Source organism: Amphibalanus amphitrite, unplaced genomic scaffold (assembly GCF_019059575.1).
Source record: "Amphibalanus amphitrite isolate SeventyFive unplaced genomic scaffold, NRLGWU_Aamphi_draft 000152F_arrow, whole genome shotgun sequence".
NCBI lineage: Eukaryota > Metazoa > Arthropoda > Thecostraca > Balanomorpha > Balanidae > Amphibalanus > Amphibalanus amphitrite.
In genome coordinates, this window is record NW_024881647.1 from 267,501 (window position 1) to 295,430 (window position 27,930).

The window sequence follows — 27,930 nt, forward strand, 5'->3', positions numbered from 1 at the left end:
GGTACCACTGGGGGATTGTAGGAAAACGGGGGAGGGACAGGTTTGCCACCTGAAATATTTTTACGATGCATGGAAGAATGAATGAGTGGCCGTGTGAATGGAGAATTAATGGTGAGAGCGTGAATGAGTTATATCCAGTGGGAGGAGGCACCCTCAACTCAGGGGATAACTTAAGAACAATAGACGCACAATTGTGAGATTTCGCTGGAACATTGATTGATAGACATTTTTTGAGATTTCGTTAGAATATAACAGAAGGGAGCGTAGGCAGAGAGAAACATCAGGCAACCTTTTAATATCCCACCGTGAATGCCCACCAACCCTGTGACCCATGCCGCTGTACTGTGTGTAGCAGTCTATGTGCCCGCCAGTGAATGACCAGCCTCGCACACACACTGATCAGTAGCCCGACACCCCGCTACAGTACCTTCCCTATGTGACCTGCTGGACATGGCCCACCCCAGGACGTCCTTCAGTGCACCTCTCCTACAATCCGTGACCACAGACAATGACTCCCCTCCCCTCCTCTCGCTCCCTCCCTTCTCCCCCACAAACCACTGCAGCAGCAGCGCGTCCATTGCATGCCACCGTCGTTCTAATGTTTCCTTTGGGCCGGGAATGGCGTTTGTCAGGCAAACAGACGGGCCGACGGGCGCATTCCAAGTGGAGTTGTTGGCCTAGGCAACGAAGACGTCTGAACCTGCCTCGTTGGCTCGCTGTGTCCCCTGCGGACTGTCGACCAGGACAGAAGGCATTCCTCGCGCGGCGGTCGGGACGGCTGTTTATTTATACAAGCTCAACTGAATGCAACTGCCTCCAGCGAGCCAGTGGTTTCTTGACCCCTGTCAGTTATCACGACTGGCGCGGCGGCCGAATTTAATTAGGTAATTTGAATAACATAGATTCAACACAGTTTATTTTTCAAATTCAGGTCATGCGATCTGAGCGTGCCATCCAAATATGTACTCGAACATGCCTGAGATTATGAAAGTTACTTAGCTAGGTACTATTTATATCCTCATGAAAATCGAGAAACTGCGCAGTCTCTACGCTCATCTCGATAAGTGAACATGTCTGTAACATGACGCTCACACAGTATCACATTAACATATAGGTATGTCCCCTCTAACCTCCAGGAATTTTTTCATCTGGCATCAGAAAAAAAAACATGATCATGCAACATTCTTGTAACGGTTAAGCTGGATCCCACATAGCATTTTCTTATTTTTGTTGGCGATAACTGAAAGAAATTATTTCGGTAGACTGCTGTGTCTGTTACGCTGTGCGGCCTTCCCAGCCCTGTCCAGCCGTCGAAGTCGTGGTGTTTTATACGAACCGCGGCAGATTGATATGCGAAATACGGGAGTATTTGGGGTTTCGACTGTCAAAAGAATACGTGCTGCAAACGCTTCCGGTGCATAAGATTCTTTATTTTGAAGTTGTAATTAACTTTTATTGGTATTTTGTGCCACATTCACATCTGTTCTTTGGATGTAGATAAATGTGAAATACCTGCATTTGATAGGTGTTTTCTTTCACCATGACTTGGTTTTGATTGGATTATTTCTGACGGTGTTTATTCCTGTTTTTACAGTTCACTGTTTCGTCGCATCCCTCGGGGTGCAGGAGAAAAAGTCATCACTCCCGGGTGATATCATGGAATTTATCCAAAACGTGAGTACCTTCTCTAGCCTCTATTCTGCTTTGTGCCAGCTCACCTCGGCCGTTTTTCCCTGGTCACCTGCTCAGCATGATGATATAGTAGGGAATGGAAAAATGACTGGTGCATTCTGCAACTGCAACTGCGCTCTTTATGGCAACCTCATCAGGATTCAGGATATCAAATATTTGGGAAGCAATATGAAAAAAATGTAATGTTGTGCATCAAAATTCTCTCACATTTTGTTTTCCTGAAGGTCTCGATAAATTTGATAGCCAACAACATTTACATACCTACGTTATAAACGTAGATATCTATGAAAGTTGTGAAGCATTATTGCAAACTTTGTATCAGTGGGATTATTTGGAGAAAGAGCAATTTCTAAAAGGTTGTTCATGCCTCATGCTGTATGCCCTGCCCACGCGTTTCTAGAGCCTAGACAGATCTATTCGAAATTAAACGATCATGTATCATGATCGCTGCACTATTAATCGTCACTACGACGTTTCTCTTCCGGCAACCACCCAAATGTAGCACCGATTGCCGGTTGCCACAGGTGCCCCGGGGACCCAAGACTGATTGCAGCGTCCCCGGTGTCACCGGTACCGGCTGTCGACCCCATCACCTCGACCCAACACCTGTCAGACAGGCGCGTTTTTCGACCTTCACTCGGCAAACAAAGACCCATTGAGCGGCACTGACGACACAGTTGTGCACTGATGACGTCACGGATGGGCCACTGCCGCCGCGGCCGAACCCGGTAATAATACTGTTTACTGGTGCGGTGCTCTGCAAAACACGCCGCGCCGCTTAATTGCACCACTAAAACTGCCTATCGTCCTGCGTTAGTGGAGCAGTAAATTGTGCGTCAGATGCCCCATCGGACCATTTTTCGAGCCGCGCGCTGCTGGTCGCTGCGTATCCCCGCGGCTGTTTTTATCGTGAGGGCAGAGAGCTCCCGAGGGAGCCGCAAATCCTCATCTTGCGCGCACTGCAAGACTTCCCATTGTCGACGAATTATGACTGTGGGTCTTCACAGTTCTTTTTATCGATGATTTCAGGGCATTTTCTAATCGGATATGTGTTTCAGTTCTCGGAGGATTCGGGCTTCTGGCTGACAATCAACCGACGAGGGAAGATTCTGGATGCCACCGAGGGGATCCAGCATTTACTAGGGTACAATTTGGTGAGTGAGATTGCCCTCAGAGCTCGCAGCTAGACCCTCAAGCGGTCTGGTCTTGGGCGACACATGGTGTGTCGATGTGATTTATTGCGACACAGCTTGCAGCGACATGGAATGCGTTATTGGACAGCGTGAGACGGTCGCTGCGTTGTTTGCGCCGTCGTTGGAGTGGCTGTCAAATTTATGCGTGCCGTCATGTCGCCAGATTCAAAACATTAGCAGGCCAACGAACGGCTGTGCTGGATTGATTTTCCTTGACTACAGTCGCTTTTCTGGAGGCCGTTCTTGCAACAGATACCTACACCTTCAGCCTTGCTTCTGCTGTGGACTGTTAACCGCGGTCTTTCTGCAGTCGGTCCACTGTTGCTGAGCCCTAACTGACTACATTTACAGGTAGACGTAGCCAACGAGGATCTAGCGAAGTTCGTGGACTCGAGCCAGAGCGATAACCTCATGACCGAGAAGCTGCTCGGCTACCCGGACGACTGTGAGTGAAATGTGGCTGGCGGCGGCAGCGACAGCGAGCTAAAATAATTATTTGAATTTCGAACGCAGCCAGATAAACTCGGTTTATTACGCTTTGGACGACTGCCCAAATACTGCGAGCTGAAACTTAGCGTTTTACTGTCTGAGTGTGGACGCAGCTCCTAAAATATTTCAGTGTAGAAAGTAAAATGCGCTCAACGGTTTTCCAGAGAGTGAAGCAGCGATATCCGCTTTGGACGGCTGCCAACTACGTTTGCTTCTGTGGTAGTATGTTGAGGGTTATGTTGCATTGTGGTCGATGATGCCCAACGCTCAACACATTGTGGCTTCTGGCTCATTACGGACTTTCATTGCTATAGTTAGCCTGGCGTCATTGTTTCCAACTGCCTCTACCTATAGAGCGAACAGTGTGGTATGTTCCCATTGTTCACAAGTAGCCCGGCGGCGTTCAATAATGGACAATGACCTGGTGGCATTTCCCCTCCAGTTCAGCGCTATGACCTTTACGTTAGCACTCCCAAGCTGCGCTCGCAGAACAGGATCACACAGTGTACCTGCTGACCCCGCAGCTTAGCTGAAAACCCGCACCTGCCTGGAGCTGTGTGCCTGACCGTCTCCGCTGGCTCGCAGGCTCTGAGATGGTCTCCAAAGATGTGACGCTCTATATGCACCCGAAGCCCAGCGGTCGGAAGGACAGCCTGCGCTCGGGCGCGCCCGTGCACGTGCGGGGCTTCATGGGGCCGATCCAGTCGCTGATCGGCACGGCGCCGGACTCCGCCACCGATCCAGGTGAGTCTGTGGACGCAGCGTGGGTGCAGATACAGCTTCTCCTGTAAGCAGTACCTTGCCAGTTCTTTTACAGGTACTTACAGGACAGACCGTATCGAATTTTAATGCCAAGCTCTGAACAGCTTTAGATGTTGTAGGTGTTGGTATCTCCAAAGCAGGCCTCCTAGTCCATCTGGTTTGTCGTTTTCTGACCTCTTGACTGCCCTGTGTCTGTCGTCGTGTTGCAATTTCGAGGCCATGTCGCCTGTCGATCTGTCAGGGGTATTGGCTCGCGGAGTGTCTGGATGGGGCACCAGAAATTCGACCTACTGACGTGTGTTGGGTCATGGCAGGGGCATGTTGTCATTGGCAGTAACAGCGGGTCGCCGGCTGGGATAGGGTATTCAGCGGCTTCTAGAGCTGGTCATTCCACGAGGCTCATGAACATTTAACAGTATTCTGAATGTTTCATGCGCGTTTGGAATTCAGCGGTGAAGTCTGCTGGCTGCTTTGAAATGTTGTTGTGCAAAATTAGGGAACTTGAATATTCTGATTTGTGTTGTCCTAGGTCTTTGTTTATGATCACGTTCAATAAATATCGGAGTAGGCAAGCTTCCAGACCAAGCTACCATCTTTCTAAACTTACGAGGCAAACTTCACCGTTGGTCCTCATTGGGATGGACGATTTTACTAGCGCAGCATCTCATTTCCGTGGCGAAAAGTGCGGCGTTGGCCGGCCAGTCCTCAGTCTGAGTGGGCCAGTCCATCTTCCCGGCTGGGCGGCAATCGAGCGTAATGAACCCTGCTAACAGACTGTTGAGGGTGGCTGGGCGGTCGGCGCGGCCAAATTCAGTCTGCCGGTCAAGGCCGTCGGCCAATAGCTGAAGAAGCCCGCGGCCGGGACCATTTGTCACTGCCGGCGAATGTGCCAGTCAGTTCCGGACGGGCGCGCTCCAACAGAGCTGTCCCAGACGAGCCGATCAATTTCAGATGATATAGAGATCGTGAAGTCTTGGCATCGGCAATGGTATGGGTAAAAAACTTTGGTATTTATAAGCGGCGAATTCAGTCTTATCGTTTGTTGCCTGGGGAACGTTCACAATAAATTGTTCTGTCAAGTTGTGTGGCTATTTTTGCGGAATCGATCTTCGTTACTAACCCCACGGCCCACAGAAACAAAATCACATTTCTACCAGCTTTAGAAACAATCCGTCTTCCCGTAAGATCCCCGTGAAGTGCATATTGCAGTTTGTGCTTCGATTTGTTCTTAAGATAGTCCAGTTCCGGGTCAAGTCGACTAAGCTATTTGTCTTCGCCATCTGCTGCCCAAGGGATTTTGCAAGTGTCCAGTCGAAACTTCATTTCCGCTCTCTGAGTGAGCTTCAGAGGGACAATTTGCTGGGGATGCTCATCCCACTGACAGTCGACCAAGCTTTTCATCACGCTGTGAATGCTAGAGTCGCGCCGGAGGCGGGTCAGCTCGATTAAAATCCCCTCTATCCACCTCCGGGTGAGAGAGGGTGGAGGACGGGGATGGCCCCTGTCTCTGAGCACCCACACGCGTCAGAGACCTGGCACGCAGAGCGGCGCCGGATCCGGGGCCGGGGGCGGCCGTCCCGTGCAGCGCGTCACCCGGCCCGGATCAATGCCGGCCGGCGGTTCTCTGAAGTGGGCTCGGCTGCCGGCGCGGCGGTACGGTCGGCTCGGCCACCTCGCTGCTCGGTGCCGACAGCGCGCACTGCCGATCCCTGGGGAGCCGATACAGCGCCGCTGCCGAGCTCCCACCCGGGGCGGGGAGGGCGCAGAACGAGCCCGCCCGGCTGAGTGACACAGGCCCGCCTCACCGCCGACAGCCGCCGGATGATGTTTGCTCGCCTCTCGCAGCTACAAAACACGCCCAGAGAGCGGCCGAGGGGCCTCTCCGCGCCTCCCGTGATAAATAGAAGATGAGCTTAAACTTGGTGGCCGAGAATATAGGGGATGAAACGGTGCAGTGGGTCATAAAAGGTAAAAAATATAGGCCCGCTGGTAGATGCTTGCACGGCAGCTTTCCTCCCATAGGCGTAGGAGCCCTCCGAAACTCTGCGCGATATATGAAGGGTAGATAAACGGGCCGAGACGTTCGTAGTTAAGGGACGTATGCTCAAATTTCCCGAGATGCATGCGCCACTACATCACCCCCAACATTCCATTACACATATTAAGCCGGCACGTAATTTCCCAGTGATTTTGCAAATCGGCTGCAGGCCGGCTGCGCTCTGAGGCAGTCAACACATAAATCGGCGCCGGCGCGGTCTGTCCCATTTCGGTGACACATCACCTCTGTTAGCGCTCCGTGCAGCCGCGGGCCGGGCCGGTTCCATTCGGCTCGTTGGTCGGCCCGGTCCCGTCCCGGCCCGTTTACAATGTAGTGGCGGAGGTCAGGGCGCCGGTGCCGCGGCGCGCCGCCCGCCGTGCCGCCCGTTCTGAGCCGGCCGGCGGGCGGCGAGGTGCCAGCCCGGGCGGAGCCAGCCATTCGCTGGTGCTGCAGGCCCGCCGGTAGGGGCAGCCTGTCGGCCCTCGGCCAGCGCCGACCGGCGGCTTTATTTGGCCACCGGCCAGACGGCGGCCGACTACTAATTGAACGGACACGGCGCTTGGCCGGTCAATATCCCGTCTCGAATCGAGCCGCCGCCGCCGCCGGGCTCAAAGTTGGACCGGCTTGAGAGGGTGGCTGATATCGCGTTGGTGGGGCCGTCTCAGGTCGAACGACCTACCTTTGTTTGACTGTGGACCGTCGCTGCGGTGAATGTCCCGATATCATTAGGCCGTGATGTCCTGTGTCGTGACTATTTGTGAGCCCGTCGGCTCAGTTTGCTCTGCTTCTGCGGCTCTGGGGTGCGTGCCTGCGTGGGCTGGGGAGGTGGAGTCGGCTAGGGGGGGGCTGCGTCACCCAGCGTAGGGCCACGTCAGATCCCGCGTCACGCGCCGGCCGCAGCGGCTCGCAGCAAAAACAGGATACGCGTGTGCGTGCAGACCCGTCACGCAAACAATCAATATGGCTGCCGACGCGGCTGCCAAGGAGGGCAGGGCTGCCCGACCTGTTATACTGCAGTTCAGTGACATCCCAGGGGTAATAGACCTCCAGGGAACTGATGCAAAACAGGTTTGCTATTTTTAGTGATAATATGCAGAAACTCACAAATTTTGATGCAGCTTTACATGCCAGGCTAGTCAAGGAATGTTGGGTATGGGCCACCATGTTTGACTGGATTGTAAATTGCAGATCGTGCGGCTCAAGGTCATATTGATTTAACACACAGTCTCTTGGACAACGCTTAAGTGAAAATTTGGTTCAACATGGTTCCATTCTGACGGTGACTCCAACCTTGTCTTCTGTTTATTTTCCATTAGGGTCTTAGGGCAAGGTCAGTTTGCGCTCAAGAAAACTGGACGAATACGGAGTAGGCCATTTTCGGTAATGGATATTTCAATCCAGCCATGGATACCGCCTGCAGATCGAGTATCTCCCAGAAGCCAGCAGTAATGACATTACCGCGTGCAAAATACAAACGGCACATTTATCACGCTATTTTTACCCTTGCGAAACCAGCTTTGGCCATCACTCGACCATTTTTCTGCGCTGTCATGAACAAATCGTGCGCCAGTTGGGTATCGGCGGCACGGGCGATGCGCTGTCCATGCGCCGGCGATCAGCGGCAGATGACGGTTGCAGGGGAGCCAGCGAGCCCGCCGCCCGGCGATCTGTCAGTCGGTACTGCCGAGCGGCAGCTCTGTCAGTCGTCTGTCACTGTCAGTCGGTCGGCGCGGCGTGGTTCTGTCACGGCCAAACGTCACGTCACGGTCATCGTCGCGTCACGGGCACCGTTACACTGCTACCGTTCGTTGGTGATCGATGCGCGGGTGGCTGTGGGAACTGACATTTGGTATTTTACATCGATCGCGGATGGTTGAGTTTTATTTCATTTTTGCGATGACGTCGCGCTGAGATCCATTAGTGGATGTTTTGTCCTCGGAACCCAACTTTTATCGGGCTGTTGCTTTGTCTTGCATTTGATCCTGGTCCCTGGATAGCGCTATTTAATTTGATTTTGCCATCGCAGGATAAGTGTCGAAGTTTCATTCCGGTTTTCGGCCAAGAAAGCAAAACTTGATATAACTGACAGTGGCGAATAAGTATTTGAATTGCAAGAGTTGCGTCTGGCAGCTATTGAAATCAACCGAACGGCTGTCCCAAATTTACACATGGAACCGTTATCGTCCGTCTCACCTCGCTGCGTTACAGTCCGTAGGCTAGCCCGCATGACACGGATGCGCTGCGGTACAGCCTAACTGTCAGGCGAGCCGCGTGCGTTAGCCATCTGGGCCAGCACGGCATGGCTGCGTTCTCTCATGGCTCATGGGTGTCCCGTGTCATTTGTGACAATGCGTTTTGTTTCAAAACTGTTTTCTCTGAAGGATCCATGACTCAAAGAAAGAAGAAAAGAAAACGTCCTTGATTTTTCTTCATCTGTGCGAATTTTGTTGTCGCGATGCCGGCCGCGTCCCGCCGTGAGCTATGCGATCGTTCCCGGGGGCTCGGCGGCGCCGCAACGACCGTTTGATCGTGTGAGGAGGCACACAAACAAAGCCATCCATTCGTGCGCAGACGGTCGAGCAATCGAACGGGGCTGGTGTGGGCGTCGCAGCGCACCGTGAGCTTCTCGCAACAACTGGCGTCATTTGGTGCCTGATGAACAAGTGTGGGGGAGGGCCCAACAAGTGTGCAGAATGCAGATGTGATGTGTATTGTGTAGGTGTTAATGACAGATGGGATGGGACTATCTGAACCTGATAGTCTTTTTGTTGAGCTGTTATAGGTCAGGTGGGGTTTGTCTGTGTATTTCATTAAATAGCCTAAAAATGGCCTTGCTCTGTTTTAATTCGTTTGTTTTCTCTAAGATAAGTTTGTTTAAGGAGCTACATTTCGACAGCCAAGTGCACCCGCAATATCTTTATTTCGTTTTTGTACCGGATGAAGCCGCCTCCATTTCGCTGCTAACCTCCGCTGGGCCGGCTGTCTCTCTGCGGCCGGGTCTCGGATCGCGGCGTTAGGCACGGCTCTCAGTGGCCTTCTTAGCAGACCATTACCGTGGCCAGTTTTAGCCGGCTCGGGGGATTCTCGGCGGTCGCAGCTGCACAGGGGCTAGCGAGCTGCCGCAGCCGCCGTGGAGCCCGGGAGCTGGCCCAGCCCGGCCCGGCGCTGCCGCAGCTCTGCTGGCTGCAGCTAGTCAGGGCTATTCCGGACCTGTTTGAAGGTGCCGACGTCTGCAGGAAAAGGATGCAGAGAAGGCGGACCCGAGATGGGTTCGCCTGACAGTGAAGCCTGAGCCAGCTCAATGGGATAGAAGGAAAGGAACAACAAGATTAGATGTAAAATTGTATTTTTAGTTGAAAGCCTTTATTCCCTTCCAGCGCGCTGACATCTATGATGATAATTTATACATGGTTTACTCGGATTAAGTTAATGCCTTGTGACATTTTCGTCCTAAATGTAACCAACCATGAGCAAATGCCTACAGAATATGTCACTGAATGCAAACGCTATTCCTGATGAGCTATGCTGGCAACGATGCCTGCTCAAATTAGGTCATATCCATTCCGGGAGCCAGTTACGCGGTGCGAAATAGCCTCCCTGACGGATCATTACTGGGACACGCGTGGGCGTCGTGAGATCCCGCCTTTCGAGAAACCGCCAGTCGGAAGCTCCGGGCGCCCCGGAAGGAGACAGGTGCGACCTGGAGCCGGGCTCCCGGCGACCGGCGCCTTCTGGGAACGGCTGATGGCCGGCTGCGACCGACTCCCGCCAGCGTCTCCTAATTGATTCGCGGAAATCTCGCTGATTATTTACCTAATGGATTCGATGGAGGTGGTCAGTCGGCTGTAAAAGTTCCCGAATTCGCCGGGTAAGCCGGTGATTTGAGCGGCTCCCAGTCTCAGTTGCCCTGAGAGACGATGGTCAGGCGGCATCTCCAATCGCGCGGCAATGCTTCCTGGCTGCAAGCAATGCATTGCTGTCCACTTTTGCGTTTCTGTTGTTAGGTTTCGTCTTCCGCCTGAAATTGCTAATCCATAGACAAACACAGCATTATGATGTCGGGTGTTGAGAGATGTTGACTCGGCGCCAGACACCATATCTTGCCTGTCAACACAGTGATTCTGCATGATACATTTCTGCCATAACTGGGTGCGATGAATCACCATTTCTATTATCGTTCTGCCCAAATCTCAGTTGCACTGTCATTTATCTTCTGTTCACCACTTTCAACCCCGACTTCCTCATGTGCCATTTCCATTTTCCATGTATTTCATTGTACGCTGTGTGACTCAAGGCGAGCCGTAAATTGGCTGCTGGTGCAATGTCGACTAATCAGATTATAAGGCTTCTCTTACAGCCAGGTTATCAAGTCTAGTTTGAATCCGAGCTGTGATTTCTGATCCTAGATAGAGCTTGTACTTGGTGTTCTAAGCTGAGACTTTCTCCGTGTTTTCGTGTCTAGCGACCGTGTTTTGAATTCGTGCTCGGAATTTGCGCAGACTTTTTTCTAGGCCCTGGGCTTTGTAATAAGCCATCACAATCATAGAAGCTCCAGGAAATGTTACGTGGAACTAAAAACGGAAGTTGAATTTTGGCCAAACAATTTTGTTTACTTCGGCCGGCCATCTTCTAAGTAAGCAGAGCACTTGAATAATGCGACAAACACAAAGCGCTCGTCATTTCAATATTGTTAATGTTACATTATTGCACCAGCTACATGACAAACAAATGCCGAGTAATGACTTACATTTCGACCGAATCATCGACGACTTGGTACCCTCTCGCGTATTCCAATACCATTTCAATGCAATCGCGAATCCTGACGCTATATTTTTTGGTGTCTTGTAGTTGGTAATTCCATGTCAGATGTTTTTGACTCGCAATTCTCTCGTGAATTATTATGTGTCATTAGGCTGCACCAAAACAAATATGTCTTCTTTTTTTTTGTTCGATATCATCTGAGCGCCCCTCACATTGAGGCCCCTCAGCCTACGACTCCTCGCCAGGTAGCTGGCAGGCCAGTCACGACACAGGCATCTTGGAGGCTCGTCCAACTACGCTATTGCAAAGTCGGGCCGCGGGCAGCCTAGCATTGTCTTGATTTACGACGCTTTCGTGCCGTCGCCAATGCAGCGATAGCTGTGTGGTGACAGCCGATGTCTGCCGCCGAGCCTTCCTCACGAGTTGACTCTGTACTCCCGAGCGCTGTCGCTAGCAGCTGATGGCACAGCCGCCTGATCGGCGCCGGCTGACGCCGCAAACAGCGGCAGGCCTCAGCCAATCAAAACACGCCATGGGCCGGCGTCTGTTACCGTACACACATTCCGAACAGGCCCGGCTGACCTTGTGATATTCGCGATAGAAATGCGACGGGCCAAGTCGGCTTTGATCTTTGCCGTGTGATGGACGCTTAGCATCGGCTCACGCTTAGCGATCGTGAATTAACGGAACAAAGCAGTGCCCTGGTCTCTGGGTACGAAGTCATCGTCAGTCTGAAAACCGTCTGGCACGTAGGTATTTATCTAAGGGGATGTGTACCTATGTAATCTACTTGAGAATAGAATCGCATCAGCTTAGCATGTGTTGTTTGATGGATGAGAACTGGATGACATTTCTTTGCATAGCCGGCTCAAGTTTCCATGGGAACATGTCCAAGAAACAACGGAGGAATTTCTCGGTAACAGATATTTATATTCGTCTTGGAGACAGCAGTGGTTGCATATTTTAAAGCAGGTGGCCAGCGTTTTAATCCGACCTGTCTTGTTTGTATTCTGACAGTCGCTGGCCACGACAGGACGAATTCTGTCCAATTTTACGCTGAATTAGCTGACATTTGTCAGTTTTGAGTTCTGGTTCGGAAAGCACATGATGAAAACAAGACAAGTTAATTAGTTCTCATAAACACCTGTTTTTACCAGCAGTGATCGGCTCAGTCATTCTGACTCTTACATTCTCGAGTGGTCCGTCATCTCGGTGAGCTACAGGACGTGAGTCATTTAGCCTGTCAACTATTCCCCCACGCATACACAAGTGGAAAATTACACCGTGCGCGGCCCATTTGTGCGCCGCGGCTCTGCGCCGTTCGCCGGCGATCCGGACCAGACTCCTCGCGCTGCGTGCACGCACAGTCCTCTGGAGCCGCCGAGAACGATCGAGAAGCGGTTGCGAAATAGACAGCAAAAACAAGAATGCCGTCTTCCTGCTGGGTGCCGCTGCACTGTCGTAATCACGGGCCCGGTGAGTCAGTCTGTGAGCGCGGCCTCTGGGTCAGAGGAACAGACTGAGAGCTGCGCCACTCAGGGTTACTGTCCAGACTGGCGGTCTGCCAGAATTGGTACCCTTCTCCGTAATGCAGACTCGCACAAATGCAGATTTGGTGGAAGCGCTGAGCTAGGCTGGCTGGAGACAATGGTACGCAAAATCGGGACCGTGGCTGACTGCTCACAATTTCGGGAATGCGTGATGAATCCTATTGAAATGGCTGCCGATCGAGACTGAATCTGAGCCGATTTCGTCGGCCACAGTCGCACATTTACATAATTCAGTATCGATGACTTATATAAATCATTCTGAGACCAGAATCTACCATATGTTTTTGATCGTATTCGCAATGAAAAAGAGCAATGATGTTTTGGAATAAGCAAGATGATCATGTTACGAAGGATGGCCTTATGATGATTATGATTACAACAGTCAATGATTACAATGACTGTTCCAATGTTTATAGGATACGTCAGTCACTTCTGACACAAGTTAGAACCTCCTTATAGGCTTACATAATGCTTAACATGAAACACATTTTACGTCTTTGTCATATTGTGTGGTGATGTTTGTCACAAGCTATCATTTTCAGTGCATTGTATAAGTGCAGTTCATAATTCTCATAAGTTCAGTGCATTTCAGTGCATAATACTTTTCATAGCAAGGCATTTTTGCAGCACACCAGAGAAAACATTGCCATTGAGTTATATAGTATACGTTCTCATCGCCTTTCCTTTGAACATAACATGCCCACAATCACTGCATAGACTGTTTCATTGATTATACTATTGATCAAACGACTTGTGTTGCCCGTGTTATTTTTCTTCTCTTTGTTTAACCGTGGTTTCGTGCCTCGTTCCATCGCGTCCTCTCATATCTGTCCCGTGGCCCTGAGGGGCAGTGTTGGCCCTGACGTCTGACCAATAGCTCCGATCAGCGAGCTGCATTCTCTGGGGGATTCGATTGGCGCCGGCGAACAACACAGGCTTAGCTGTGCCAGATAAGACGTTTCAATTTTGCCGCCTGCTCCTTCTCTGTTGGAGAGAAGTGGAAAATAATGGAGACGAACCGCAGCGGAGCGATGCTGTGGTACAGCGGAGGTAAACAACGGGAAGGGAGCTGCGGCTCTTTGGCGCTTGGTGTGAACCTCTGGCACTTTACTCGTACCGGCTGATGTCAAGTTTTTATGCTGAGCGATGCCGCGCGGGCGCTTTTGGTGGTCGAGCATGTTTGATCGAGGTGCTATAGTTCGAGAGGTATACAAGATATACAAATTCAGTCTGTAAACGCGAAGCATTCTACCCTTACATTGGCAGTACGTCGTAATGGACAGTTCCGGAGATTTCGAGACAGTTTCGGTCTATCAGTAGCAGCTGCACGCCAGATTTGTTCGGTATAAGCTGAGCTCTGCCGTTGTATAGGAGATAGATAATCGTAGCTACAGATGTCGGGCCGGATGGTATAGCGCCTTAATTCGACATCACCTGCCGCTGAATTGTGTTTTAACGCTGACTGATACAGCCGACCCTCAGCGTGGTTCTCTGTTCTCCAATCTGTTCTACAATATTGCTGCCCGGTTGACTGCCACTACTGCGTCTTGTCCTAAAACGAACTCATTGACCCCGTGTGGTAGTGTTATGGTGACGCCACACCGCAGCACATAACAGGAGAGGGGCTCCGCCGTCAGCGCCAACAAATACACACCGACCGACACGCAACAGAATGAGTGAGAGGGTGATTCACTTGGTGGTGCAGGGGACATCAGGGGTCCGGACCTGCAACAAGTTTGCGTAACTCGGCGGTTATTGGCTTAAAAGTCATCTTTGCACGATTTCATCAGCATCGCAGGCTTCCTCTTACCGTAATTACATATAGATGACGGCTAGAAGAACTTCAAGTAGGTACAGAAAGTCTAGTCAGAATTCGCATGTTTGTGCGGTCTCCCCAGGCAGGCAGAGGTTGTGAAGCCCGAGCATGTCGTGCCCGGAGGCTATAAATTTTCAGCCCAGCGATGCGAAGATGGCATGTTTTTGCGGCCGCGTCTGTTATGGGCGCGTCATTGCTGGTCGCCGCTCATTTTATAGTTCTGTTTTTCGGTCATTCCGGAACTTTCTCAATTTCAAACTTGGTGATCGGTACGTGGCCCGGCCGACATAAAATGGGTACACGCCGCATTAAATCATCCTTTGGGCTCCCCGTTTTGTGATTAATAATAAGTTTAAGCAAGTTTTCATTTAATACTTTTTGTAGATTTATTGATCTTATGCTTGCTCATTTTCTTTTCTTTTCAAATGTGCTCATTCCGTACGAACATAACTATCAAATCAATATATTTCAAACAAAATAAAACCCAGCTTATATCGGTATAGTTATTCTGAGAAGCTCTACCGCAAACCAGCATTCTTTTACAACTTGTCTCCGACAAACTCTGCCAGAGATAGCTCAACTTTGGCACGGCTGATGTTCGAGCCCCGCACGCGTCGGGACTCGAGGACCCTCTGAACCCGCGTTGGTCCGCTAAGATCGCCCACCATGTCAGCCCTGCAGGCGCACGAACGAAGGTCATAAGTCGTTGGCTATCGATCTCCAAATATTTAATGTAACTGACCGTGCGCGCTCTATGGAGCGGTCACCAATGTCTCCTGGCGACCGGTCACTTTTGGAGACGCCATGGCCGTCGCTATGGCAACTACACGGCTCTGGCCAGTGGGGTTTGGTGTCGGAAACCTGGGGCAGGGCTCTGTCATCAAATTCGAGATAAATCTCAGACAATGGTGGCCGTGATCAGGCAAACAAATGAGTCGGTTTGTGGTAGCTGTTCAAGTTTACGAAGCGGTATCCGGATCGTATTGTTTTCCCGAACGACTTCCACGATATTACGCGATATCATATCTCCACGTTACAAGCAGTTTCCGACTTTCCCCTCAGTTTTGTTGCCAGGTGGACAGTTGTGCCACGAGCCGACAGCCACGAACACTGACGTGTTCCTGCAGCGTCATTGTCGAGTGACTTGTGTATATACTCGTAGTGCCCGTGGCGAGTCGTTGAATGAGGCAGTGTGTAAGTCGAGAGACTCTGACTCGAATCACACCTGGTTAAGTTCCTGACGAGTGATATGCTCGGAAATAATGTACTGAGTAAGTAAGGTACTCATGACTGCAGCAATGGTGATGTGTTGAGGAATAACGTTAAACATGTTATTCGGGCTGGGCTTATAACTCAAGTGATAATGGGTAAAAATATAGCAGCAAGACGTTAAAGGGAATATTAAACAAGCAACCATGATTGATCCATGCCATGACATGCAATCTAACTAAAAGGTTGCAGCGGTATTAAAAAAGCTAGTCTGTTTATTTAGACACAGTACATCACTCGCATATTGGCTGAGTTCATTTCGACTTCGACTTCAGAGATAGATATGCATCAGATAAGAGATCGACGGCTGGCCGTTTGAAGAATTCAGAACCTAGCAGCAGACATTTTTGGCTTCCAGATACTTAAGTGAGACCATGGACCCTGTTTAAAGATCCCGAGGCGGTGGTAGCGATGTTCTGAACATTGGGTCGGGTGAACGATTAATTGGTTGGAACTCCTCCTGCACGCTTCTTGCTCCCGTGTGATCATTTGTACTTATTACTGTTCAATCTGGTCAGCTTACTGCTATTTAAAACCTCTGACTCAGCCATGATCTCTCTTATATTCGTCTTATTCGAGGTTCAGATTTTCGTCTATTTTTTGGTGTTATTTTCTAGTAAAGCCTGATCATCCCGGTGCAGCTTTCTGCTTTAAGATTTTTAATAAGCACAGGCCTAATACTTTGTTTCCATAATAACAAGTTCTGAGTCATCACATCCAGACAATACCTATACCTGGAAACTTGATTGTCTCCCTCTTGCACTCTGGGACTTAGATCTTTTCTCTTCTAACACTTTGTTTGTCTCGATGGTCTATGTCGAGCCAAAACTGTAAGCAGTGTTACCACGACCATTTTTGTTTATTGTTTCTCCTTGTGACATGCTCACTCCTTTTATTCGAGTCAGTCTAAACGAATACATCCTTCTAAAGCCCACCTCCAGGCTAATAGACAACTGACAGAGGGCGTCCTTGACCTCAGGTTCCGAGGCGCGGCAGAGGCTAGTGCCCGACGACGAGGTGATTCTGGTGGCCCGCGTGACCCCGGCCGGCGGTCGCATCCAGACCTACGTGGAGCCGCGACCTGAGAACGAGTACCTGCTGCAGGTGCGCTCCGACGGCGTCATCGTCGGCTCCGACAGCAGGTCAGTGACATTCGACGGCAGGTCATTCATCTCACGAGTTCACTTTAGTTTGCGCCAGTTATAAGTCATAGAGGCCGCTGAAGGTCACAGGGGTCATTTGAAGATTGAGAGAGGCCAGGGTCAGGCGCTTAGCGAGGGCTAGTCAGATGTTAAGTTACGGTCAGTCGGGTGGGAGCATTTGTAAAGGTCATTCAGAGTTCGAAGATTTGTTAAGGTCACAGACGATAGCCAAGGTCAGAGCGGCCAGCGTAGGTCAGACACGAATACGATCAGGGACAGTGGACGGAATTGTGATCGTCGACGAGGGTGTATCTTTTTTGTAAAATAACAATTACATTTGTAGATGAATATGACATTGACTACTTTCAGTATATTATATACGTTTATGAAATAAGCCTTTGTTTTTAAATGCCACTACCCACCAGCCGACCTTCAGACTCACATGGGACTTCTCTTTGACGGAAGCTCTCGCTGACTGGTCTGTCCCTCTCTGACCGGGCTGTCCCTCTCTGCCGCAGAATAAGTCTCTGCGCCGGCTTCCTTCCAAGCGAAGTGCGGAAAAAGTCGGCACATAGCTTCCTGCACAAAGACGATCGAATGTTCGCTGCTGTTCGACAAGGACTGAGTAAGTGCCGTCGCCCGGCGTTGTGTAAAGTATTGAAACTTGCTTTATGCACAGATACTTCTCCATTTACTGATGATCCAGCTGGGTGATGAAAAAGTGTGGGACTGGACAAGGATCAAAATTGATCATTGGTTCTTTACTGTATTCCTTACCTCTCAGTCTTGCATTATAAAGTTAACATTAAATTTATGGCTTGAATAGAGGCCATGACCTATGTGCTCCTCATGCAGCCGCCAGCGCCAGCGTCACTCATCATCCAGGAGCATTTACTGGATCACACAATTAACGTCTCCAGCCTGCTCACAGTTTGCGCGCGCTGTGCCTACTGTGCCTACTCCCGTTTCCTTGCGTGTGAGACTCTGTGGTGACTTCCCTCGGCAGTGTTCCTGTTCCCGGACGTGTTTAGCAGTGTCACAGTGCGACTGATCAACAACACCAACAACATTGAGTTCGTCAACGTGCGCGGAAACCCCAACTTTGAGATGCAAAAGAACCTGCCGCCCGGCCACTTCACGACGCGACAAATCATCATCAGGTGGGTGATATCCACTCTGTATCAACATCATTGGAGCCGCATGTCACCGCTTGCATCTATCTCTGACGCTGGGAAGAGGGAGGTGATTCTGATTTCTGGCTGTAAAAATGTAAAACAAAGCACACATATAGTTCGGTATAGTGCTTTGTCGGTATAGTCCTACTTGCATGAGTTGCTATTCTAGATAAGCTGTGTTTATTTGTTTATTACGCCGCATTATTGGTCCGTGAGGAATGGTGAAATACCAAAAACATAATGGGTTCTTATCGGCCATGAGTGGTCAGTCCGATTCCACCTTCCTGCCTTTCTGTTGTTGCTCAAAGCACCCACTTCAAAGGCAGTGGCTACGTTCTAATTGTTCTGGTAGAAACACTGATAGTGTGGGTATGCAACGGTCCGAATGGACGAGGATTATGTTTTCATCGCTGTGTAATGTGTAGTGTAGTGCATGGCTATTTGAGTACCCTGACCCCTCCCAGTGACTTTTGAGACCATGCATACTTTGCGTATGAAGTACGATCTTATATAACTTAACTAACATACTTTAAAAAAAACGTATGGTTGTTAGCCTGGTTTGTATTCAAATCATCCCTGGCAACTTATTTTTATTTGGGCTATTTTTATTTTACTTTTTTTATATTTTATTTTATTATTTTTTATTTTTTACTATTTTTGTATTTTTATTTATTTTTATTTTGGCTATTTGGGTACCCTGACCCCTCCCAGTGACTTTTGAGACCATGCATACTTTGCGTATGAAGTACGATCTTATGTAACTTAACTAACATACTTAAAAAAAAAACGTATGGTTGTTAGCCTGGTTTGTGTTCAAATCGTCCCTGGCAACTTACAGCTAGCGTGCGGGGCTATCAGATGCCTACTGTTCTATTAACGGTAGTGTTACGTGATTAGACGATGGGCACGGCCATAGACTGGCATAGGGCAACATTCCGAGGAAACTTTTAACTGCACATAGCCTTGTAAGTACACTTTCAAAAACCACCGCGTGACTGCGATTAAGAAATTGTTTAAAACAGCACTGACTGGACCATTGACCTATAATAAGTACATTGTCGACATCATCCTCTTTGTGAATACAGGTGAACGGCTTGCCTTATAGGTTAGCTTGAAGCTCTCATCCTCCAGTGCTCGGCCCGACAAGTGGAAAGACATTCCTCTTCCCTCGTACTACTGAACCAAACCAGACAGTCCCTTCAACATGGCAAATCAGGCAGTCATTCTCTACGCAGCCTAACGTTTAACCAGAGAGACATTTTCACACAGTTGGACCATAAACCCCTTACGCACACCAGCTGTGGTCCTTATACACTGTGAACCACTGTTATCCACAGTCCACACATCCTGGACCACTGTCATCAACACAGTTGAACCGAACAGTTTCCACTTCCCAGCTCACCCTACACCCAGACAGCGCCGTCGCCGGCAGCCTATAAGGCGGCGCCGGGCACCGTGGACAATGTGCTCCCCAGTGCACCGGCCGGTGTGGACCTGGTCCCCTGCGGGCAGACCTGGTGCACCGGCCGCGGACCCCCTCACCCGCGGCGGCAGCAGAGGCCGGGTAAAGTTGGCCGCTGCCGCCGCGCCGCCCGGGCGCTGTGCGGGGCACGGAGAGAGGCGGAGCAGGGGCCGCGTGTTGGGGTAAATTGGCAGAGCCAAGGCTGTGGATTTGTGGTGTTAGTAATGAGTTGGGAGCCTGGCAAAGAGTAGGTATAATAGGACTTGTGTGACATCAAAGCATTTTCTTAACTTTGAGCAATAATATATATGCGTTCGTCAATGCGCTTCACTGAACGGATTAAGCACTGAACAGGATTTTGTTTTAGAACGTCACGGAATTTCTGAATGTCGTGCCCTAGGCAGAACAATAAAACGCTATGTTCCGGCCGCCTGTACCAGTGCTGTGAGCGCTCTAGACCCGAACCTGGCCCAACGGACTGCCGACAATGGGCCCCAGCTCAATGGGTCTCAGACCGGCAGACAGGCTCACACACTGCTGCGCGGACGACGCGCGACACGGCATCTCACTGCACTGCGCTCAGGCGTCCACAGCTCGTTTACAAGTCATGAGCAAACACATTACCAGCGCGCTAAGCAGACAGTGGGCGTGAAGAGATTCCCAGATACGCGGCTTGCATGCCGTTTGAGTTGCGTAACATCCCTCACTGTTACAGCGGCTGATAAGACGCGCGATATGGCGAGCGAGTGGCTGCATTTGGCTGTGGATGAGGTTATTCACACATTCATCATTGTCATTCGAGGTGCAATATTACGGCGGAAACCAAGGGAATCGAGCCGCTTTTATTGAACGAAAGTGCCGACATACCGAGCTAATCTTTGGAGAAGCTCCTTTATTGCTTCGCCCGTCGCCGCACGAACTAAGTTCGTGCGATGTTCATTCGTAAGACGGCGGTTTGCCGTCGATATCAATCACTTCATACCGGCGTAGTACTTTTATTACCGACTGCATCAACAGCGATTGCATTCGGCGGTAGACTGCATTTCATTTTAGCGACGTCAGACATTGTTCATAATCATTTTATCTCCTCCTTGCTATGTGATCGATAGACTATTTTGTGCACATCATCAGCTTCTCAGCATTCTATAGTGGCAGAAGCATTTCGTAATGCAGCTAAACTGGCATTGAAGTTCCTAGCAATGCAGAAGTACTTTGTGTTACCAAACGAACCGGTTTGGTGATCAATGCTGTACCACAGAGCCTTCTCCAATCTAATGTCTCGTCCTGTTTTCTTGATCGGCCAGCTTTGTGTCCTTGGACCCTATGCACTCTGATGGTGATGTAGGTTTATTGAACCAAAGACTATTTTATACATGCACAACCATTGGTAGCGACGCGATATGTTCATTCCAAAAACAATGATTAATTTTGCAGTAACAATAAGCTGCATGACTGGCAACATCAGTCAAATCCACTGATGAAATAATCGCAAGCAACTCCGCAACAGATTGCTCAGTGATGGAAGGTGATGTCATGACCTACATCGATCAGCCGAAATAGGTGCTGTTCCGGCTGCGAAAGTTGGAACGTGCCTCCCTAAAATTCCGATCCTTGCCCTCAAGATATGCTCAACTGCGCCACAAGTATTCCATGCGTGCTGGTAGGCACATGCGGTTATCTGCATAATCCTCGGCCATCCGTAGATGGCTGCAGATAACGGTGCAAATTGACTGAATAAATGAGCCGGTGGCGTCGACTGAGACCGGCGCCCGTCACCAGCCCTGCAGAGGCTGTCTGGTTGTCTGCATCGCCGCCGCGGTGTGCGTTGCACTATCCCGTTCGATCCTTTGTGTGTGTGAGCTGCATGATGATTATACCGCACCCCGGCCATCGACCTTGCGGGACACCGTTATTATCGGAACCGGAGGGGACGGCCGGCCGCAGCGAGAGAGGGCTGACGAGGGGTGAGGTGCTGCTGCGCGACGCTGCAAACGACCACTACCTACGCCTTTCAGTCCACCGAGTGCGAGTTTCCCATACGTCTTGTCACCCCTCCGCTGTCCCCCTCTCCCCCTCTCTGTCTCGCTGCCTTCCTCGACCTCCCGTGGTCGCGACCTGGGTCACCGGGCGGCTCCCTGAGTCAGTCCTGCCAGCCGTCCTGCACAACGGTGACGTGGCGTGCTATGACCTCGCCGTCACCGAGTGAGGGAGCACCGGCCGGCCGGGGTGTAAAGGGGAGGGGTGCAACGCAAGGGTGGAGGGGTGCAGTGGTGGAGAGGAGAGGAGGGTTTTGGAAGGAGTCAGGGTGAGTGCGCTGGTGTGTGGGCCGCAGTCAGTAGACAGTAACACTGTATATACGATGGTCGGAGAGTGGTTGTTTATAATCACGTTTCAAAACAAGTAGGTAGTCCGCCTCCGCATCAAAATCTTGTCAGTTGTCGTTGCAAATTCCACTGTCTTAAGCGAGTCCACTGTAGGTAGTGTTTTGGTCTACCTTGTCCCTATGCAGGCAGGTATACCTTCTGCGAAATATTAGTGTAATGTACTCGGGCGCATTTGGCCAATGAGAAGTGATCGTCCTGATGGTCGAACTTGTGAGCCATCCGTTGGCGTCGGGCTGCACCGGGGATGTGCCCCGGCGCGGCGGGCCGCTCTCTAACCTAATTAGAGTGTGTTTGTGAGTCGCCGGCGCGGTAATTTGACGCCGGCAGTCCCGGCCAGAGGCTGAGCTGGGCAGCACACCGCGGAGCGTGCCGCGTGCAATCAGCTCGACCCCCGACGGCGCAGGTATCACCGGTTACAGCGGTGGAACATTGCCGAGTGGCGGGGGGACTAGGAGGAACAGTCTGGGTAGCGAACACAGCGGAATGGTGGAGAGACCGGAACACAGCGAGATAACGGAGAGACTACTGGGGGAATGCGATGGGATGGCGTAGTGACTTATACCGGAGGAACAAAATATGGTATATACTGGAGGGGCTGGTAGAGATACTACCAGTGAATACTATATCAGGTTCATCGCTTCACATACCTAATCTCATTATCGCTGTGAGCATAGATTGTGTAATATGCTGCAACCATCCCTGCGTCTTCTGTGAGGCATCTTACCTTGTTATTGCTGCTGACGGACGATTCAGTCAGCATAAATATCGTCTCAACCCCACAGCCTCGATGAGAGCGTGCCGACTGACACCGCTCCCCCTTTCGTTTGACAGTGCCAACGAAGCCCGCAAAGAACGGTGTAGAGAGATGCAGCACCTACAGGAGTTTCTTCGTGACGTCATCCACGGAAAATACCCCCGGGAACAGGTCCAGGGCATGGTCCAGGTAAGAGCGGAACCTAGAAATGTGAGAGGCGGTGTCGTGTCGCGGCGCGGGGGCTATTGTTTGGGTCTGGAGTGTTCAAACGCTCGGTGTTTGTTTGGAAGCTAAAACCATAGTGTCGACACGCTGGTGAATGAATATGTTTGTTGGGAGCGTGATCATAAGTGTGAGACTTTGAATCCCGCCACAGCGTCACTTGATGGCGCTATGTGATCTGCGTGATTGCCGAGAGGATGTCTCAGAGCCCTCAGAATCCTCTGCTAGACGGCGTCAATGACCGCACTCGGTTGTGGAACATGTACTTAGGAGGAGCACCATGCTCGCAACAATCACTGTTGCTGTAGTCTCTGGGCCTGCAATGAAACTTCTATAGATGCCGATGAAACTTTAATGGCCTCGCGCCGCCTAGTGACTACATCAGGGACCGATTTGTACCGCGCAGCGATAGTGGAGGCGGAACTTCGAGTCCTCAGTTTCAGACACAATTACAGCTGTCTGTAGCGTGTGGGCGGCAGAGAGCGGGCTGTAATCCGAGAGATCTGGGCACCCAAACGGGGTTGTCTTGCGCTGAGAGCTGGCATTGTGTGCAGTTACGATTTCCCATATGCAGAATCAGAAATAATGAACCTTCTGGCATGATGGCATCACCCAACCGAACAACCCTTGGAACTGTTCAATTTTGAGGCTCAAATTTATTTACGAATAAAAAATGAGCTTTTTCCAGGATATTGCTTTCCCATATCGATGTTTTCCAATTCAGCTTTTTGTACGCAGATTTTGACCGTACCTTTGTCCGCAGGCAATCATGGGTCCTATGATGAATCAGCTGAGCGCATTCGACGGCTACACCAGCTTTAACGACCCCTTCTCGGAGGAGTTCAGCATGTGCATGTTCCAAATGCTGGCCGAGTTCATGCGCACGATGCCGACGTCGGACGTATCTGGTTGGTCGTCAGCTCCGGCCAGCAGCGGAGACGTTCAAATCACCGAGCTGGACTCGACCACCCCCGGTCCTCCGGAGGTGGTCTGTGCCGACCCGATGCCGCCACCGCCGCCCACTCAGAGCGCGCTGCCCATGGAGCCCCTGCGGGTGGACACGTACAGCGCCACCGATCTGCCGGCCGACGACCTGCACACGCTGCTGAGCAGCTGCAGTGAGGACCAGTGGGACGAGCCGGTCGGCGCCGGCCCCAGCCCGGTGCCCAGCGACTTCGGCGCCGCCGCACAGCCGTCACCGGACGGCCTCGGCGGCGGCGGGTTCCGCGCGCCCACCAACGGCCTGTCCTCGGCGCAGTACCCGCCGTGTGCGGCCCCGCAGCGGCACCCGTCGTACCCGCCGGCTGTGCCGCCGCAGACGTGCGCCATGCAGGCGCAGCAGCAGTCGCCGTGCGGCTACCCGGCCGCCTCGCCGCAGTCGTACGTCAGCGCGTCGCCGCAGTCGTGCGGCGTCCAGTCGCCGGCGCAGTCGTTCTCGGCGGCGTCGCCGCAGTCGCGGTATAGCAGCATGTCGCCGGGTCAGTGCTATGCCTCGCCGGCGGCCAATGGGCAGATGATGTCGCCACCTTACGGCCAGCCGGTGAGGCAGTCGTGTCAGTTCCAGCCGGCAGAGGCGCCTCCGGCGGGGTACCAGGAGACGGGCATGTTTCTGTCGCCGCCTCAGCAGCAGGCCGTGCCAGGTGAGTGTCTGAGGCGAGAGTAGAGTGCTTAGATAGGGGCGGTGGAGGACATTGTAACGATTCACTACCTAAGCTGGTCCTGTGCAATCATTGCGGAAAAATGAAACGCCAGAGTGTACCAAAATGATCCGATCATAAATATCTAATAGCCTAACGGTAATTGGGTAGTAATTACTGATAATCACCGTGTCAGTTCTTGAGCGTAACGAACAACTAACAACTTTGTACTCTTTCCAGGCTATTCACATTCTCAAGAAATGTCAAACAGGCATCTCATGACACAGGTAAGCTTGAACCTTTTATTTTGCTTAGATCTTTCTCCGATTTTAATTTGCTGTACTCAAGCGAACAGTTTGAGTATAGCAATTTCATATAATGTAGCTGGCCTTTGATTTTGACGTGACCTGACTCAGTCCTCTTTTACCTAACCTCTGCCTGACCCAACCGTCACCCTTACCTAACTGGTCCTGTTTCCTCTCCTTTTGGCCCAGAAATGAGGTCGTTGAAGCGACGCTCAGACTCCTGTTCGGTCTGGCCCCTATCCACCATATCCATGGTGACCTTGTGGAGTCCCCCTTACCCTCTTACCCTCTTCCTGACAACGCTCTGGCACAGCCTTGACCTCGCTCTGATCACGTACAGACCCCTCCACCTCACCCCAATCTGACCCTTGTCTGACTCCCTTTTGACCCCGCTCTGACCGATGCCGTCCCGCTCCCTGTCCTCAGACTGCGATGGACACGGGCCAGCTGGCGCCGTCCGAGTTGGGCGCTCTGGAGCTGGCTGTCGACTCGCTGCCGCTGCTGCTCACGCCGCCTACCTCGTCTAACCCGCAGCCGCCAGACGACGCCATCATGAACTGGAGCCACGGCTGAGCGCCGCTGGCGCGCGCGCAGAGACCTGAGTGGACGCCGGCCGCCGCGGTGCGCGCAGAGACCTGAGTGGACGCCGGCCGCCGCCGCGGCGCGCAGGGCATTTGGTTCATCGCGAGCTCATGGCATCCACCGACCGGCCGTGTGGAGCCGACCACGGCTGTCCGGCTCGGTCCACACTCCCGCAGTCCACATCCACATCCACATGTACGCACACATATACCATCATCGTTGCCGCTTGTTCGGACTCTGACTGTGGCGGCCAGCACCGTCAGGCCACCGCCGGTGTCAGTGCAGTCCGCGCGGCCGTCGGTAGTTTCAGAAAGCCTGCGGTTAGGTGGCAGCGGGCCGAGCGCGGGCCTCGTGCTGTCTTCTCTTCCTCGCCGTACAAATATAAGAGTCAGCGGTGGCGCCGGGCGCGAGTGCGTGAGTTAGGGCCCGGTGATAGAGTGCTGTCACGGACCGCTCGTATAGAACGCTGGCGGATCGCAGCTGGGCGAGTCACGGGAGCTGTTGGAGACGTGTGGTGCAGAACGCTCGGGCGTGTTACGATGGCAAATGTGTGGCGTATCGCGGATTCAGCTCAGAAATCTATCCAGCGGCGCGCGTGTTATAGAATTCCATCCAGTCGAGCGCCGACTATCAGTGATAAACATTATGTTTAAGTGTGGGATCTCTGTTTGTGAATGAGTGTGTTGCTGTGTTCCCGGTGGACTATCCAAACGTTTGGTATGAGAGGTGTGGGCGAGTGGGCTCAAGTGTGGGGCGAGTTGGATCGTTGATGTTCGGTTTTACCTGTGCTAATTCACATTTTGAAGTGTGCGACTTTTGGTGTGAGCGTGCGTCGTCTTTGCTGTATCCATTTTCTATTTCCGAGAGAAAACACTTCCATTGGCATAAAAAAGCTGTCAAAACCGTTTTATGGCCCATGTCGTCTCTAAAAACAGGCTCCACTTACCCATATACGATTTGATCGAGGATCACATTTTGTCGTTCCGCATTGGTTTTCTGCTAGCAAGTTTTTATCGAATCAGAAACTTAGAAATCAGCTCATTTACCTATATGTTGGCTAACAATGTAGCACTATTCGTTAGTCATGCTGGTTCTTGGACGCCCTCACAATGTGACTCTGAGAGAGAGAATCGCGGAGGATTTGCGTGGTTGGATGTTCAGTGTACTGTGATAAGTGCAAGGTTCTGAGCGCAAATCAAATTCGCCAGTCGTCCAATCAAATTATACAAGCCTACACGCTGTTACCCTGTAGTCCCCCTATGTTCCCGACGGATCTATGTGTGACAGGAAATTAGATGGTTTCCCTGATACCTCCCGCTCAAATGACACGCGCGCTCACACGTCAAACCATTTAGCTTCACCAAGCGTAGTACCTCAGAGAGGTACGAGCCGCGATGCCCTGTACCTTGATAGCTGTTGGAAATCAAAAATTTACCTGGCTCGTGTAAAACTTGTAGTTTTTCAGCCTGGCATTGTAAATGTCATGAGTAGCTCAAAGCTGTTGCGCCGATTTTCATGACGTAGCCGATTTGGCTCCAAGTGATTGTGACCGTTTTTTGGTGGCCTATTGCATTTTATCGCGTCCCTTGCGGTATTGCTCCAAGCATATGTTCCAGTTGTGTGAAGTATGGTCGCTCTAGATAAACATCTACATTGAATATCGGCCACGAAAACTGAGAGGTCTGTATCTACCGCAGCTTCACTATGCTGCTTTCAGTTTCATCCGATGAAACTTTAACATTTCAAGGGAACTCCTTGCCTAAGGCTACTTATTGGCTTCTCGGATTCCTGGTGCGTCTTTCTCCTCAAGAGCGTCTCTAAGACCGTTTGAGCCTAAACAAGGTACTTGCTCTTGCATTGCAAGCTAAAAATTGTCAGATTGAATAAACACATAAAAAGGGGCAGCTTTTTCTAAACCACAATTCCATCATTGTATCGTCCTAAGACGAATGTCTGTGCGTTACAAATAGCTGCTGTCGCCTCCCAGCGTCGCATTTCCACCCGTAGGCTCCCACCTGCCGTCCCTTTATATGGGGACCAGTGTGCAGCCGCTCGGTAATCAAAATCTGCCTATTGCCTATCCCGTGTTACGGCTGCCTACCTGTGTGTCTGTGTGTCTGTGTGGAGTGTTGGGTGAACGGGATGTCGTCTCACCGTGTCGCCCAAAGCGGTCACGAGGAGGTGACACCATGAGCGGGAGTGGAAAGTCGCGTGTTTCGGGTGATATGCGCCATCAAATGGGCACTGAGAGTCGCGTGTACGGGCGTTATTCATGTTGTTATGCAGGCGTAGTGTTTTATGAGAATGGCGCGTTGTTGCTGTACGTTATGCGTGGTTATACCTGAGCCACGTTTGTACAATAAACTCACACAGCTAGCGACCGAACCGTGATTTGGACTCGTTTAAAGGCTCAACGAGCAAGAAGCTAAATCGACAGAAGAACGAAGCTGATGGCAGTTTTGTGCGCTATTTATTGCGGTCAGTTTGACTTTCTTTACTGTTGTAGATGTAGGTGCGGATTGACAAAAATGGAGTCCACGCTGAGCAAAGCGTGCTGCTCAGGCTCCGACCCTTACCGTTCGATCGGGTCATTCCAGGAAATGGGCAAATTAAAATGACAGCTCACCTTGCTTATCAAAGCCGAACGCTGCCCTATTCACTCATCAAGTAGCTGCGGTTGCTTCCACCAGCCGCGAC

General features: G+C 51.2%; 1 protein-coding gene across 8 annotated transcripts in view; it reads left to right on the forward strand.

Annotated features, from left to right (window-relative positions):
• LOC122382980 overlaps window positions 1-27,618 on the forward strand; it is a 95,058-nt gene extending 67,440 nt beyond the window's left edge. For 4 of the 8 annotated variants that reach the window (XM_043368987.1, XM_043368986.1, XM_043368991.1 and 1 more), the window contains 11 exons: window positions 1,595-1,674; window positions 2,751-2,846; window positions 3,237-3,330; window positions 3,960-4,118; window positions 16,550-16,712; window positions 17,231-17,337; window positions 17,719-17,872; window positions 22,565-22,676; window positions 23,473-24,349; window positions 24,587-24,633; window positions 25,078-27,618. In XM_043368987.1, coding sequence (XP_043224922.1) covers window positions 1,595-1,674; window positions 2,751-2,846; window positions 3,237-3,330; window positions 3,960-4,118; window positions 16,550-16,712; window positions 17,231-17,337; window positions 17,719-17,872; window positions 22,565-22,676; window positions 23,473-24,349; window positions 24,587-24,633; window positions 25,078-25,224 — 2,036 coding nt within the window. In that variant the 3' untranslated portion in view covers window positions 25,225-27,618. The remainder of the gene's footprint in view (window positions 1-1,594; window positions 1,675-2,750; window positions 2,847-3,236; window positions 3,331-3,959; window positions 4,119-16,549; window positions 16,713-17,230; window positions 17,338-17,718; window positions 17,873-22,564; window positions 22,677-23,472; window positions 24,350-24,586; window positions 24,634-25,077) is intronic. The other 4 variants (XM_043368989.1, XM_043368988.1, XM_043368993.1 and 1 more) reach the window with 2 other exon arrangements.
• The last annotated feature ends 312 nt before the right edge of the window (window positions 27,619-27,930 follow it).